The sequence below is a fragment of the Zosterops lateralis genome (assembly GCF_965231275.1).
Source record: "Zosterops lateralis genome assembly, chromosome: 4".
NCBI lineage: Eukaryota > Metazoa > Chordata > Aves > Passeriformes > Zosteropidae > Zosterops > Zosterops lateralis.
The window spans coordinates 6,469,981-6,486,819 of record NC_139765.1 but is presented as its reverse complement, the minus strand read 5'-3'; the positions used below and the strand labels follow the sequence as shown (position 1 = coordinate 6,486,819).

General features: G+C 40.3%; 1 protein-coding gene across 5 annotated transcripts in view; it reads left to right on the top strand.

Moving 5' to 3' along the window:
• PPARA (peroxisome proliferator activated receptor alpha) overlaps positions 1 to 11,397 on the top strand; it is a 28,927-nt gene extending 17,530 nt beyond the window's left edge. For 4 of the 5 annotated variants that reach the window (XM_083859761.1, XM_083859760.1, XM_083859762.1 and 1 more), the window contains 6 exons: positions 822 to 982; positions 1,991 to 2,133; positions 2,558 to 2,643; positions 4,581 to 4,783; positions 8,123 to 8,570; positions 8,748 to 11,397. In XM_083859761.1, coding sequence (XP_083715887.1) covers positions 822 to 982; positions 1,991 to 2,133; positions 2,558 to 2,643; positions 4,581 to 4,783; positions 8,123 to 8,570; positions 8,748 to 8,995 — 1,289 coding nt within the window. In that variant the 3' untranslated portion in view covers positions 8,996 to 11,397. The remainder of the gene's footprint in view (positions 1 to 821; positions 983 to 1,990; positions 2,134 to 2,557; positions 2,644 to 4,580; positions 4,784 to 8,122; positions 8,571 to 8,747) is intronic. The other variant, XM_083859764.1, reaches the window with a different exon arrangement.
• The last annotated feature ends 5,442 nt before the right edge of the window (positions 11,398 to 16,839 follow it).

Sequence of the window (16,839 nt, the reverse complement as noted above, 5' to 3'; positions counted from 1 at the left end):
AGGTTGCAAGATGGAAGATAAAATAAATTCTGGCCTCAGAAAATATTTTCCTCAAACAAGGTGGAAATATTAATTGAAATAATTGAGGTTGGAAGGTGTTAGTTTTGTAACGTGTTCATCTACTGGTGGCACGCCTGGCAAGTTTATTTCTTTGTACAATTCAGAAATGCTTTGCCCACTATAAGAAAAACACAAACTATCTGAGCCAGGCTATTTTAGAACCAGGCATCTGTGTTACCTTCCTTTTAATATCTGTTCAGCCTTTCTACTGATGTGCAGGACTCATCCATCTGCTTTTCAGGCCTCAGTTTAGATTGTCATTTAAAATTATGAGTAGCTTTTCAAAGGTCAGGGGTCCTTACAGGTATCTGAAGTGTATCTGTGTGAGGAGGAATGTGTCTCTTCTGGTACTGCAATGACAAATTCCCTGCTCATCCCTGCACCACAAGAGGTGGAAGTTGTAAAGCCAAGATGAGCTGTTCACAGCCTTTCTGCAAAGAACATTGGTGTGGTGTGTATTTATTGGGTCCATTATCACCCATCTAGTTCTTGTTGCCAGAGTCACTTCAGCAAGGCCTTTTCCTTCTTGACATCCTATGTCACACCAAAATTAGCAAGGTACACTCTGTATTTTGTGTCTGTTTGCACTGGGATTATGAATTATTTTCCAAAGACTTATGGTCAAATTGTTAGTTCATTTAATGACTGTTAACACAAGATTATTTTTTAGAATAACCTCATTTTTTCGTGTGGTTTTTAGTCTAGAAATTGTATCAGTCTTGATAGTATAGTATTCATTAAGTGTTCTTTTTGTTTTTTAGACACCCTTTCACCAGCATCCAGTCCTTCGTCCATTAATTTTGCCACAGCTCCAAGTAGCATAGATGAATCACCCAGTGGAGCATTAAACATTGAATGTAGAATTTGTGGGGATAAAGCCTCGGGCTACCATTACGGAGTACATGCTTGTGAAGGTTGTAAGGTACAATCATCATTTTCTTCTTAAGAACTGAAATCATGTTGCTTTATTTATGGGGTAATATGAAGATAAACATTTGATACGTACATGTTTTACTATATATATTTATACTAATTACTGTAACTCCAGCCATTACAATTATTTAAATAATAAACCTGCCTGTGGTCTTTTTTCTGAAGTAAGTCATCCAGAAACTGTAACTCAATACCAGATCTTCATCAAGCAGGAGCAATTCACAATGATAATTTTAATGCTGCTTTTCTGCATTTGGTTAGTGAAATGCTAAAACAAAACACTAAATTGTGACCTAAAAATAAAATTAAAAAAAAAAATCAAAGCCTTCTTGCTCCACTAGTGTTTTATTTGTGTTGGGAGTATGGCTGGGAGGAATATGCCATATTCCTGTTAAAACAAATCCTGAATTTCTCACCTCCACCACATGCTGCCTGAATCCCTTAGTTATTGTACCTCTTGTAGTTTTGGGGCCAGGGCCGGTCTCTGGCACAAGTTGCTCTTATCATTAATTCATAATCCTTGGGATGATAAGACCCATGAACTATAAGATTCTTTTATTTTTCCTCTAATGTTTTAGATTTCCATCTCTTTTCTATATTAGAAGGTAACAGGAGAGAAATAAAAGTCTTTGTGTACAGCTTTCTCTCATGCATCCTGCCAGTATGATCATTTGAATGTAGATCTTATGGAATAGTGCAGAATGTCTGTTAGAGATGGGGATCCAGTTCCTAGCCAGGTGTGTCCTGTAGCCTAAATGACATGTTGCTCTGTGATGTGACACAAAATGTTGAGGTGGCTCTGGATTTGCTGTCCCTGTGGTTGGGCAGTGTGTGACCAACCTTGCACTACACACTGGAGACATTCTGGAAAGAGCAGTTGAGTCAGAGGCTGTTCTAGAATAAATGGTAAAAAGAAAAAAATTTACTTATATGATTGAGGCATAGTAGTCAACATTCATTAACATTACATACTGTTTTTTTTCAAACTTTTTTATAGGGCTTTTTTAGAAGAACAATTCGTTTAAAACTCATCTATGACAAATGTGATCGCAACTGCAAAATTCAGAAAAAAAATCGTAATAAGTGCCAATACTGTCGTTTTCAAAAGTGCCTTTCAGTTGGAATGTCACATAATGGTAGGTAAGAGTGCCCTTAATTTGTTTGTTCCTACCCAGAGCCTGCTGCTGGAGGCAGGCACTTGGATAGCATTTTTACTCACACACAGGAATTGAACCTCAGATTTTTTACAGGATAAATCGCTGTGGGGGATGCTGGTTTCCCTGATGAGTTCATGTGGTTGATACAGAGCTGCCAAATGTGCTTTATACTTTATGAGCTTTATACAGTTGTGCTACATGTCATTTTGTCCATATGAATGTTCATTTGTTTGCTTTCTTCACCCCAGAACTTTGGCACCAGTACTCCCATTGAAACAAATTTCAACACTGGAAGAATTCTGATCGAGGGTTTTGTAGAAGAGTAGGAGGAGAACAACTGCTTTCATTGTGAGGGGGAGTGACGTAGGATAGAAATCTGTAGGAAAGCAGCCTTCATTATTTTTCAGGTTACAGTGCAACAGCTCTTGGGCAGATGGTTCAGAAAGTGGGGAGAGAGGGCAAAGGTCTGTGCTGACTGTGCAACAGGAATCTGGTAGGTTGTTTGTTAAACAGAATGGTAAAATTTCAGAGCATTTAGATATCCAGTTTAAAAGTTATGTTGTTGTTTGTGCTAGTGATTTAAGATAAGAGTGACAAGCTTGTGGCTTACGGACCAATTTCAGCACATGAGGCAGTTCTCTGTGCAGGACATGGCTTGCTGAGCAACATGGGTGAAGAGGGAGAGGCCAAGCCATGACAAAGCACATCTCACTTGGCCAGATGATAGTAGTTTGCTTTCCCTGCTTGGCTCTGATACTGTCCAGGCTGGACTTGGGGACAGGTATAATGTGAAAGTAGGTAAATATGCTGGGCTAGGTGAAAAGCTGTAGGTTTGGAGACAAATTTCCTAAGGAAACTATGCAGATGGGATAAGTGGGGTGGGAACAGGGCTGGGGAAGCTGCTTGTGACATTGTAGTCTAGAGTCCCAGCAGGAGGCATTGTGAGAGTTGAGTTTCTGGTTCTGCAGAAGCCTGGCTCTCCTGTGGTGAGCCCTGACTGAGGTGCACTGGGAGAGGGTTAGTTGTCTCTGCAAGAGTAGGGATAACCATCCTCAAAAAGTGTGCTGGGAGAGGGTTGGTAATCTCTGCAAGACTGGGGATAACCATCCTCAAAAAGTGTGCTGGACAACAAAGTGGCATCTCAAGTCAGGAGCTGAGCGGGAGCTGTGCTGGTTGGCAGGAACTGACATCCATGTGGAGCTGTTTCATCCTACTAAAAACACTGTGGTCACTTGTGCTCCAGTTGAAAGGAATATCCACAGTTTCATTGCAGCAAATGTGCAAGGCAGCAGGGAAAAGGGAAGACTCCTAGCTTGCTGGTAATACTTCTCAGGAAAAGTACTGCCACTAAATTTACACCCATAATCTTAAGTTTTAGTTTAGAGCAGGTATTTTTCAACAGGTTGGTGTGACCACCCAACCTGGAAGGAGGAAGCACCTAAGCCAGATTACAAACAGCCTTTCCTTGTTGGACTTCCACTGAAGTCCACAGCTGTATTTTAGATCATGCCTAGAGTCACCTCCTTGTGTCATGAGAATACCCCTGGGCATATTGAAAGGCTGATGGTGTTCATGCCTTGAATTGCTCAGTGTCGGAATGAGGTTCTGTCCTCACTGGTTGGATGCTGAAATGTGGTTCAAGCAACTCATTGTATGAGCCAAACCTTTGCACGTCGCCCAGCGGGGCTGGCTTAGCTTGAAACTGAAACTGAAGAAGGATGTGAATGGCAAGACGACTTGCCCAAAAACCTGGAGACCTCCATACCCAGAGGTGTTTCAGCCTTGCATCTCCTGCCTCTTGGAAGAATATCCCAATGACTAGATTGGGTGTTCAGACTGTTCTCCTCTCCAGTCTTGAAGGGCTGGTCTGTTGAGAAAGCAGTAGGGAGTGTTGGGTGTAGAGGAGATTTTGTTGCCTTTGAGCTGTAAATGCAGGTCTTTGGGCTGGGTCTCCCACTGGCAGTACAGATGTGTTGAAAAAAGAACTGGATGCCCCTGCAGGTTCTGAGCCAGCAGTGGGATTCAGGCCTGACTTTGTTGCAGCTCCCCAGCTCATGTGTGTGCTCTCTGCCAAGCTCCTGTCATTGGGTGTTTACTCACTGTTTTAAGAGTTCCCAAGGTGGACTTTGAGTTTCACACTGGGAGCTGTAGAACTCAGCAAGGAGAAAACAAAATACAAGTATATTTAGGTGATGTAGAAGGGAAAAGGAATGTGTTCTAGCTCACTGCAAATAGCACTTTGTGTTCTGAAACACCTGATTTCCTCCAGTTTAGCCTATTAGTCACCGACTGTGTTGGGAAGGGGACGATTTCTTCACCTCTAGCTCAGCTTTTCTAGACAGAAAAATCTTACTGCTCTAATCAGCAGCAGTAAAAGGCTTAAATTCCTGTATAATTTGTGTTTGTTTTACAATTATGTCTTCCCATCAGCAATACGTTTTGGACGAATGCCGAGGTCAGAGAAGGCCAAGCTCAAAGCAGAAATTCTAACAGGTGAAAATTATGTAGAAGATTCAGAGATGGCAGATCTTAAATCACTTGCCAAAAGAATTCATGATGCCTACCTGAAAAACTTCAATATGAACAAGGTTAAAGCCAGAATCATCCTTGCAGGGAAAACCAATAACAATCCAGTAAGTATTTTTTCTGTTACTTCAAAATAAAACTGACAGGTCCATAAGGTGATGGTTATAATTTGGTAGACTCTTTAGCAAGTCTTTTAGAAAATGAGTATCATGGTAAAACAGATGTGAAATATTCAAAGGGAATATCTGTAGTAAATATGGTAGCTTTTAACCACTGCCAGAATAGTAAGAAGCTTTGGGAAAATCAGGTTATTACCTTGTAAGCAAAAAACTCATAACCCTAAATTATTGTTCTTAATCAAAAGTGAAGTAATGCCTGAATGAGAATACCTCTTGATATAGGGAGAATGGTTCAAAATTATTTTCCTCTTATGACAGTGAAAAAAAAAAAAAGTTTTTCTGTCACAAATGCCAGGATACGTACTATTAGCTTGTAGGGCGAGCAGGTGCTCTGCATGACTTTTGTTTTAATCAGAATAAATTTATAGCAGGAGGGAAAAGAGAACTTGAGTTTGTAATTTTTTGTTTACAATGCTGGCCATTTCCTCATCCAGCCTTCCTGGTCTTTTCTGTCTGGTTCCTTTGAAAGACAGAAGCAAGCAAGGTTGTGAAGACACATATGCTGTAGAAGTTATTTTTCTTTCAGGGTAATTTAGCCAAGGTGTCCCCGGTTTGATCAACTGCTTTTCACGTGGTAGCACATGGGAGAGTATAATTGATGTAAAGACTTGCTTGTTTCACTTCATGCATATTTATTTAAGCTCTGCTGTGATTTTTGTTGCTTTTATGTAGAAGATTAGTATCTTATTTTATCAGCAATTTCAGTTTCAGTAAAAATTTGCAGGGAAGAAATTTTACATATGCCATAATATGAAAACCATGTAAGTGTGGGGATGAGTGTTATCAAAATTGTAAGCAAACTGTCTTCTGCATTATGGAATTTGGCATATAATAGTCTAGTCTAGCCAAGCCTACAGCTTTCTGCATTAGAAGAGAGACACATGAATTATCCCAGTCTTCTTCATCTTCATTGCACTAAAGAGGGGTGTAAAATGAGGCTTCAACATTTTAGGCTGATGTGAGCCTACAGTAAATACCATCTTTATCTCCTCACTGAGTGAGCTTCTGCAGAAAATCAGTTTTGTGCTTGTTGCCCTGTGTCAGAACCATAAGCCACAGGATGTGTCATACGAGCAGGGGTGGATCCTGGAGCACTTAATGCCAGTTCCTGTGTCTGAATGTGTGCGGGACACAGGCACGGGACTGACCAGCCAACAGTGACCAGCACACGCCTGCCATGGGGAATTTGCACATAAAAATCAGTGAAGAATCAGCTCTAGGGCATTACAAACAGGCTGTTTCAAATTTTTTCCATGTGCAGGGAAGAGCAAAGGGGTTTTAGGCTATTTCATAATCTCCTGAGAAAGCAAACATTTTCATTTTCTTTTGACTTTTCAGCAGAAAAACAGATTTTAAAAGAAGGAGGGTTTTGCTTATAATTTTCAACCCACCTGTTTCAGAACTGTGCATTAACAGCTGATTTCAGTGAATCGTAATTTTTGTCACCACTACAAATAATTTCAGAATGAATGAGCATTTTTCATGATGACATGGTATAATTTTTTAATTTAGCTCCCAAGTCCTTAGCTATACCTCTTTTCTGCATACTGTAATGATGTGGTTTGGGTTTTTTTAAGTGTGTAAGATAGTGTAAAGGTTTAGAGATGTGTTGTGTTTCTTGCTTTGCCACTTTCCACTCATATCCACCTTCCCCTGGAAAGTTCTGCCCTGTTTAACTGGTGCTGGAGTGTGATGGAATGTAGCCATAAATATTTAAAAATGTCCTGACCTGTTGGACAGTTTTCTGAATGAAACAAGTGAATCCTATGAGTTCCTGACAGAACACTGTGTGTTCCCCATGCTATTTAATCTGAAATGAGCAAAACAGCACAGGGAAGGTGTTTGGTGTGTATGGAACTAAATTTCTGTTCAAGGTCAGTAGCTGTGACTTTAGTAGGCTGGGAAGCACTGGGATTTGTTGGTTTTCTTCAGTGGATTGTATTTTGTTTTGGTTGTTGCTCAGCAGTTGTGTATAAAAATATTTTTGAGTTCTGATTGTTCATAAGAAAGTCTGAATGCTGCTTTTGCTATGAGTGTTAATGAGTTTTAAGAGTGGCTCATCTGTTTATAAAGCATATACCTTTCAAAACAAAGGGGAGTATGGGAAAGACTAAATTTTGTGTTTGGCATTCTAGTGGGATTTTCTGTTTAGAGGTGACTCAGCACCAACTGCAGCTAAGAAACTTGGGACAACTGGGACATTGTCTATGAAAATCTGATAATAAAACACGAGAGTAGTGCAGGGTTCACATTCTCATGCAAATATGCTGCCCTGTGTATTGAAATGACTGTCTGTATTCCCCCTAGGGTACTTCAGGAAAGCATCATGATGTGCATCAGATGTAGTTAGTTTAGGGATCAATAGGAGTGTAGGCAGATGTCGTGGTTTGAAGGCAAAACGAGTGAGAGGCTCCAAGTCAGAAATACAATTTAATAAGAAGAAAGGTAAAAAGGTAAAAATAAAATAAAATAAATGCAATAATACAAAAGACCACTGACAGAGTCAGAACACAACCTGAGCAGGGTGGTGGAAGCAGTCCAGATGAAGTGCTCTTCCTGAAGCAGTGACCCTGTAGAAAGGTCTGGTAGCTCTGGTCTTCTGGAGATCCAGTAGGTAAAGGCTGCTTGTCCCAAATCCCAGCTTATATCCAGGTGGGAATGCTTGGCTCCTCCCCCAGGGCGGAGCATCTCACAATGGGATGATGAATCATGAAGTGGGTCCTTGATGGCCCATTAAACAGAGATAACTCCTGAAGGGAGTTACCCATGACCTGTGAGTCATGGGCCATTAGCAGAAGACAGCCCAAAGGCAAGGGGCCTGGGAAAACACTGCCCCACCTGGTTTAACAGTTCATGAAGATGGTGATAGAATAAATACTTTGTGTACATCCTACACTGCAACAACCAGGACAGCAGAACAAGCTGGACTTCTGGAGAAGGTAATACAAGTCTTTTGTGAACCCTCTGGGACTGGCTCTGAGATGGATATGTGCATACCAAGCACAGAACTGCTGGAGCTTTGCTGTAACTGTTAGATAAAGCTAAATTAAAGATATGCCATACGTCTTTACATCTGGTTGTTTTCATTGCTGTTTGCAGGGCAGATTTTTCAGGTATTGCAGTTTGTCATACGCTGTTTGTCTTGGTGAGAAGTATAAAAGAACTCAGGGTTTATTGATAGTTGAGGACTGATTAGCAAGGCAGTTAAAAGTTTATCAAAATTCTTATTCTTCAGTGATTGAACTAGTGGGGTTTTTATCTCTGCAGCCATTTGTTATCCACGACATGGACACCTTATGCATGGCAGAGAAGACCCTGGTGGCCAAGCTGGTAGCCAACGGGATTCAGAACAAGGAGGCAGAAGTTCGGATCTTCCACTGCTGCCAGTGCACGTCCGTGGAGACTGTGACAGAGCTGACGGAATTCGCCAAATCCATCCCCGGCTTCTCCAGCCTGGACTTGAACGACCAGGTGACGCTGCTGAAGTACGGGGTGTACGAAGCCATATTTGCCATGCTGGCCTCTGTGATGAACAAGGACGGGATGCTGGTGGCCTACGGGAATGGATTTATAACCCGGGAGTTCCTGAAAAGCCTAAGAAAGCCATTCTGTGATATCATGGAGCCAAAATTTGATTTTGCAATGAAATTCAATGCACTGGATTTGGATGATAGCGATATATCCCTTTTTGTTGCTGCCATTATTTGCTGTGGAGGTAAGCGTTACGTATTTGCTCTCTAAGGTAGTAGATTTTAATGTTTCCCCTCTCGTGAATTAAAAATTTTAATGGAAAAGCTTCTATCCTCTGGAAGATTCAGTTCTACCACTAACAAAACTTTGAGGAATCGTTATAAAATTATGACATGTATTCTTTTGCTTGTTTTGAGAACAGATCGTCCTGGTCTTGTAAATGTAGGACACATTGAAAAAATGCAGGAGAGCATTGTGCATGTACTGAAACTTCACTTGCAAAACAACCATCCTGACGACACCTTCCTCTTCCCAAAACTTCTCCAAAAAATGGCTGACCTCCGACAGCTGGTCACAGAGCATGCTCAGCTTGTTCAGATAATCAAGAAGACTGAATCTGATGCACATTTACATCCTTTACTACAGGAAATCTACAGGGATATGTATTAAGGATTTTTAGTACTTTTTTTTCCACAACATTTAAAGACAGAGAAATACAGATGGGAGCAAAACTACTTGTACAGCTACATGCTGTTCACTCAGCCCAGAGCAGGAGAAATCTAAAACTGGGGAACTGGAGTGTTACACTTCTCTTGGTTTGGGATCTTTTGTCTTCTTTTGAAAAAGTGCTGCAGAAAAATACTGGTCAGAGTGCTCAGTGAAGTGTCTTACAATGGTTCTTTTATTTGGAAATTTGAAGATTGGTAAAGGAATACATATTTGTATAATAAATCAGAATGTTAAGTAACAGAAATGAACAAAATTGTATTTCCTCTTGGTTTAGTCATTTTAGTATTAATGTAACAAATTCAGCACCTTCCTTCCAGGTATCTGCACAATCAAAGACAATGCACTTTTGCCTAATGGTAATTACTGAGAACCAGCTAACACTTTTTCTTTGTCTAGGTGTAGCAAATGGCTGGATATTACTGTCCATACACTTCTAAAAATTTGGAAAGATCTTTGATCCATTGCTGCTCTAATTCCATGAAATTATGTTCAGCTTCATCTAGTGTTACCTTGCCATACTTAGGGTTAGCATGTTTAGAAGGTGGTTCTCTTATGAAACTAAACAAAATCCAAAGAGTTATCTAAAATACAGCAGAGATGCTCCAACAGGTGTGTCTTGAAGGGTAAACATGATAAACCGATGGGACCTTTTTATTTCAAAAGTCTTTTAAGGAAATGTGAAAATATCATTGATGAAAAATCATCTTATCCCTTGTATTTTTGTAGAATTTGTAATAGCTCAGGGTGCAGTTTTGGCATAAAAAGACTATTTTGAATTAGCAAGAATTTTGGAGAGACTGAAAAATCTGATCCTACCCCAGGAAAAAAAAAAAAATTAACCTTCCAGCAGTGATAGTGCACTCTACTGCAGTGATAGCTGATTCCAAAGGAATGATTGGATAGGAAAGGCACCAGCTTCCTTTAAGTGTCTTGGCAGTGTAGTGGTTTGCACCTGTTTACTTTTCTGATAAATACATTGCTTCATTTTTTACTCACTTGGCTGTATTTCTATTCCTGCTTTGGCCTCATTGACAGAAGTATTTGGAACTTGTTTTCACCAGATTTTTTCCTTGTGGGTAAGGTGACAGTAACACCAAGAACAGTGTTTGTAGGTGCCAGACTGTGTCATAGTATGAAAGGGAGCACAGCTGAGAGTAAGTTTATTGTGTTCATTGGAGTAAACTGATTTTTCCAACAGCACTTGCTGTACTCCTGGTGCAAAATAAGCCATAAGGAAATGGCTTTCTGACTCTACCACTTCATGGGCTCTGCTCTCAGAGAGCAGCCCAGAAACTCCAGCTGCATGCAAGGCACTCTGCTGTTTCTCTTTCGTTTCCTTGATTCAGTAACTTCACATTATTGCCTCCTAATTTTACTTTCTGTTTCCCAACAACGAGGTCTCAGGAGCAGTCCCAGCATTTTCACTACACTTAAGCTTTCAGAGGCACAGGAGGACATATATATAGATATATTTAGTGTAAAATATTGAAGCACTGGCCTCAAATTTGGTGAGCATCTAGGGCAGGACAGAAACAGTAACTGCATGTGCAGTTAAAACAAAACTTCCTCCCCTTCCCTGTTGCCAGCAGGAAGAACAGGCCTTAAACACTGAGAGAGGAATGTTGGTCTTGCCAGGAACGCTCCGATGAGAAATGGGCTGCCTTTTGTGTCCCAGAGCAGCACACAGCGTGCCCTCAGAAACAAAGAGAGGATTTTAGGAATGCTGCTGCTTTATTCTCCCAGCCAACCCCATTTCACTGAGAAGCTCTGGGGTTTAGGCCATAGAAATAATTGATCTGCAATATTGCTGAGGCAAAAAGCTGTCAAAATATCAGCCATTCAGGGATGGTGTTCTGAAACTGTAGGAGCCAAATGTTAGTTTATCTTCTAAAAAAGAAGTATAACTTGAATTTTTTTTTCCTCCCAAAGGGCAAATTTTAAACTTGTATTCCATAGTCTAGGTGTACTGTAGGTTCTCAGGAAAATCAGACACAGTCAGTGTACGTAACGATTTTTCCAGCTCTTGTTCTCAAAAGTGGCTAAAACACTTTAGTAGCACTTAAAACCATGGAAAATTAATAATAAATACTTAAATCCTCATCAAAGCTATAAAGAATTGCAAATAGAGTAACTCAGTGAAAGACAGCATTTAGCTGTTTTAGCAGCTGTTTGTAACAAGGTCCTGTTATTAGCATGAGAAAAATGCATAATTTTTTTTGTATTTGAAAACCAGCAAGAAATTTTTGACTACTTCCTTGGACATTAAAAGTTTGATTTCTATTTTAAATTGAATTGCAGACCCTTAATAAGAAGATAAAAGTTAAAAAAAAAAAATAAGATAACATATCTCTGAATTACAGAAATATGAACAAGATGTTAACACAGCCTAAAATTCTGGATGGATTCCACTGCCCACACTGCTGGCCCCTGCACATTCCCACAATCACTTCAAAGAGTGGCACAGGGCAGATAATTGCTGAGAATTAATGGGCAAAAGAACTTCTCATTTCTACATTACCCTTTTAATAAATTACATTTGCTCCTTCAGGAGGTGCCTACAGCAGATTTTTTGCCAAGGAGATCTTAAAGTTACTCAGTTTATGTCCATTTTTTTTTAATTTGGAATCCAAACTAGATCTATTTCTGATCTATTACTTCAGCATCTCCCCTATGTGCAGATAAACTAATACCTTAAAATACCCCATCCATGGAGGAAAGTAAAGTGACCAGATTTTAGGATTAAAATGGTATTAAAGATTTACTGGCTCATAGGTACAGGTTGGATCTAATTCTTGCCAACAGAACTCATTTTACTGTCCTAGCATGGAAGAACTCTGGTTAGAAATCAGGCCCCACAAACAGCTGAAGGCAAGAGAACAGCAGATGGATAGGGAAATATCCTGGGAAACAGTGGTATGACTTGCTTAAGTTTTCAGCAATCCTACAAATTACTGATTTTTGGGCATTGTCTGGGGGGAAATATTTTTTATTTATTTATTCTGGTGCCCTAGGTATTTTTTGTCAAAGAGCAAGGGGGGAAGAAATGGAAGGTTTTGTGCCAAGTATTAGGGAAATGTGATGTTCATTCTTCACTCCTCCTTAAATATTTCCTTTAAAGCTGCTGTTCAAAAAAGGTTAGTCACTTTGTACCTTTCAAAATTTCCGATCCCACTTTTGCTGATAGGAAAGTTTCCACTTAGAGGAACTGCATCTTTGGTCGCATTTAAAGAAACCATATTTTTGTGTTAATTGCCATTTCCATGTGCCTTTGTGCTTGGGTCCCAGCAGCTGTTCTAGTGCTGCCAGAGAGCAGAGTTTTGCATTATTCCTGCCCCGTGCAGATCTCAGAAATACCAGCAGTTGCACTAAGCCTGTTCTCATGAGAGAGCTGGCACGAGGCTGCACATCAAAGAGCTTATAATAAGCATCTAAACATTTGTTTGTTTATTCAAACTTGGGGAGATTTATTGATCACGAGAGCTGGGTCACATACGATTGAGTTTGAATTTCCTCCTCATTTCTGATGGAAAGCCTGGACAAACTTGGGCCCCATCTGAGGCAGAGCAGCTGGGGGATATCTTGCTGTGGCTGCAGAGGAACAGTTTCAGTCTCTCCTGAAAAGTTGCCTGTGACTTCGCTGAAAATCTGCAACTGCATTTGACAAATGCATTTGCAGCTGTCGTGGCACTGTTTAAGCATAAGGTCTTACAAATAATGGTCCCTCTCAGAAACCCCTCGTCCTTTAGGAAGTGTTGGAATGTAAGGTGGAGCGTGGTATCTGTGCTTGCTTATGTTCCCAAGTGCTTTCCTGATAATCAGCTGCATATAATTTTTGTATTTAGGTTTAATCAGCTTTATTATCCTTCTTTTACTGGAGATTTAAATTATATGTGGGTTTGATCTAAGATTATTGATATCATTATGTGTTGTGGGTTTTTTTTAATTTAATGTAATACCATTACTTCATGTTTCAATTTATAAAATACAAGAATATAATTGCAAAGTATAAACTTTCACTAAATTAATTACAGAGGTGCTTAAAGAAAAATGTGTAAATTATTTAATTTAAATATTTGTTACATGCTTTATCTTGTGAACCCTTTGTACAGTGAGGAAGTATTTACTTTTATGGGCTAAGGATGAAGGGGCTGATGTCAAAGACAAATTGCTATTTATTCCTGTCTGGTCTTCATTGCTGTATCAATTGTGAAGAACTATCACAAATTCAAAGTTATCACTGTTTGGTGTTGATGATTATTACAAAACTTTAAAATATATTTTCACATGGAACATAGACTTCCTTTTATTTAATTTTAATAAAAGCAAGTCTAGTTGAGGAATAACTACAATCCCGAAATCCAGTTTTTAACTCAAGTTCAGCAATAGGAAAAATGGTGTGTAGAACTTAGTTCATCTTTGTTTTGCAGCATGGTAGCTCATTTTTCCTTTGAAAAGAGCTAAAAAGAAGCTTCATTTGGTTAGTGCACCAGTGCTGGTGTTTTCTGAGGAACTGACTTGTGGCTCACTGGGAATAACAACATGTACTCAGGATTATTCTCTGCCACCTGCCCTGAGGGCAACCTGCTGCTTTTATAGATGTATTTCAAACGTGATTTGGCAGTGCAAAGCAAAATGTTGAAATGGCATTATTGGCTTCCCTACAGGAGGGTTCCTGTGGGATTTAAAATAGAATTCAGAGTCTGCTCACAGGGATTCTGTGTCTGGTGCATGCAGGTGTGGCAGTCTGTGCCTACATCATCCTGCTAAGGAAATCTGATATAGGGACAAAGGTATCTACCTTTTATTTTGCTGTGTGAACCACCAAACACAGCAGCTATCACAAGCACCATCTATTACAAATGTTCTAGCTATCATTTGTAACATATAACATTTTATTTCCTCAAATTGCTGCACCTTGGCATTTTCACTTCATCATAGTCACCACACAGGTATGTTGTCTCCTAAGGTGTTTTGTTTGTCATGTTTGCAAAAGCCCTGCTGGACTTCCCTGTGCTAACCTGCAGCCACTTCCTTTACACTGTCACTTCACATGGCACAAACCCACTGTGTAACTGAGCCCACCCTAAGGAAGGCTGTTTCCTCTTCTCTTTTTTCTATTGTGCTTTTTCTGCTTCTGAAGCTGGGGTGGTGTTGTTTGGTTGTTTGTTTTTGTTTTTTTTTCTTGAGCTTTTGTATTGCGTCAGTCAACCTTGTCAGATTCCATTGCTGTGGATGTTTTGAAACAGAATTCCTGTTGCAAGGACCTCAGTTTCAGATGAGCTGCCTCTGCCAGGGGATAGTCAGGATGCACAAGACACTGATCTGATTACAGGCTGGACCTTCAATAAGGACTGCAGGATCAAGCATGAGGTACTGGAAGTAGTTTCACTACTCGGAGTAGTAGTGTTTTGATGTATTTTCTCAGGTTGGATGTGCAGGTAATCCCTGTTGCAGTAAAGACACCGGCCTCATGCTCAATGCCAGGAGTTTTGTGGCATTCTTTCCACTTGAAAGAAAAAGGATTGGCAGGATGAGGAAGTCCCGAGCCACTGAAATCCCGGCGGCACAGCAGTCCTGAGTTGTGCTGGGGGTGTGTGGGAGTGCAGTGTCACCAGGAGCCTGTGTGGGCTGTGCTGCAGAGCCGGGAGCAGGTCACCACCCCTCCTGCGGGTGACTCACTCACAAACAGCCACCACTGCTCACCCCGGCCCATCCAGGGGCTCTCCTGCCTCATCCCACACCCACAGCAGCTCTCTCCACGGAGTCACAGTGCCTCGGCCCTTCGGCAGAGGAGGAACATGCGTGCTTTAGTTACTTCTTTAGAAATAAAGAACCTCACCAACGTTTCAATGCTATCGATGTGCTCCAGAGCCCCCTCTGAGTGGTTTGACAAAATCTGGTTTAGCAGCTTCTCAAGGGAGCTGCCTCCTGTGCAGCTCCTGCTGTTCCACAGCTCTTGCAAACAGTTGCTCAGAATTTCCTCTAGGAATGCAGCACCACAGCTTAAGTGCCTTGGGATGTTGAAGCCCTTGATCACATCTTAAATGGTCTGTTATCTGGTAGGACACACCAAAAAAAAGCACAGTGTTGTTAAAGTTGCCAAACCCTATTTAATAGAGCTAAAGGTGTTTCATTAAATCAAGATGTCAATATTAAGGTGAAAACAAAACAGCTGATTGTTTCCACTCATCTGTTTTTAGGAGGCTTTAGGTACATTTTACTACAATAAATACAGAACGTAGAACGAGCAGGCATTTTTGGAAGGAGTAGTCAAACCTAATTCTCATGGAATGCTTGTTTCCCAGTAAAAACCACTAATTCCAGCCAAGTTCCCAAATTTCTTTCTGTTAGAACAATGCAAATGACACTTCCAAGGACGAATGGATGCCCTGGTCTCACAGGGATTTTTAGGAAAGACAACGTATCTTGCACTTGCGAATGTTAAAGTCACATCTAGCTACATACAATGACACATTCTCAAATGTTACCAGTCTACTGATCTAGGATGAAAAAACTTGAACTAAACTTTTTTTTTCTTTTTTACATTCTGATTTTTTTTTTCTGCCTTCTTTAAAAATAAGAGGTTGAATTCACAGTGTTTGTATAGAGACTGGTAGGAACCTATGTGCTTTAATCCTTTCAGACTGAATGTAAACCAACTTAATTTGAAACACGGTTTTGCCTTAATGGTTTTAAAAAAATAAAGTATTTTTAAAAGTGAATTTAATGACTTGTGCTGATCTTTTTCTCTCCAGGAAAGGAACTCACTGCAATGTGACATTCAAGAGGCAGCATATTTGAAGCATATTAAAGTACTGTTAGACACCTTGTGAAGCAGGAGTGGATGTGTAACATACTCAGAGACATTGCATGTATATTTATCTATATATATTACCTAAGTTTGGTGCTGACCCACCATCCAGCTGTGATCTTTCATATTCTCATGGGTTGTATGGCTGGTTTGAGACATCCATGGAATTCAACCAGTAACAAGAGCACTTCTGTGTGAAGTGCAGCACTGACTAATTCAATGAGCACTTCTTCAATTAAATCAGTCAAGGAAATACATCACAGGTAGCTGTTTTCCTTCCAGAATCTGGGAATATTTTAACCTGGTAAGAGAGTGCTGAAGTGAAAATTACAGCAGAGGAAAAAGACTCAGGTTTCTTCATCAGCTGTGCTCAGGAGCATGGAAAACCTGATGTTGAGCAGCAGAAAGTACTTGGAGACCCCAATGAAAACAACCTGTAAAGGCTGTGCATCCAAGAAGAGCAGGAAATGTTGGGCATATGGTATCATTCAGGCTGTGAAATCACATATATACCCAAATATGATGATACTGAGACCATATTGCTCATGTTCAGTGGGAATACAAGAATGTGGAATATGTAAGTTCTAACAGCTGGACACAGATAATAATCCATTGTCATTCCAGGAAACACCAAGTGGCACATAGGGCCATCTTCTTTCCCTAAAGCATAGACCAGAGATGCCAGAACACATCTGCTGTCCCTCTGTGGTACCTCTGGTTTCTCTGAACCTACCAGGTCTTCACAGCCAGGTAACTGTGAAGCAGAGACATCCCTGACTTGGTTTTTCCTGCTGTGCAATAAATAACTGAACTGTACTGAGCCAAATTAAATATTCTGTAGTTCTGCTCTGAGGTTCTGCTCCCTTTTAATAATGAGTTTTTTCCCCCTCCAGTTCAACATAACAAGTACTTAAAGGCATGGCAATTTATGAGGGCTTTAAATGACTCCTCAGTCATATTGTAAACGCAAAGA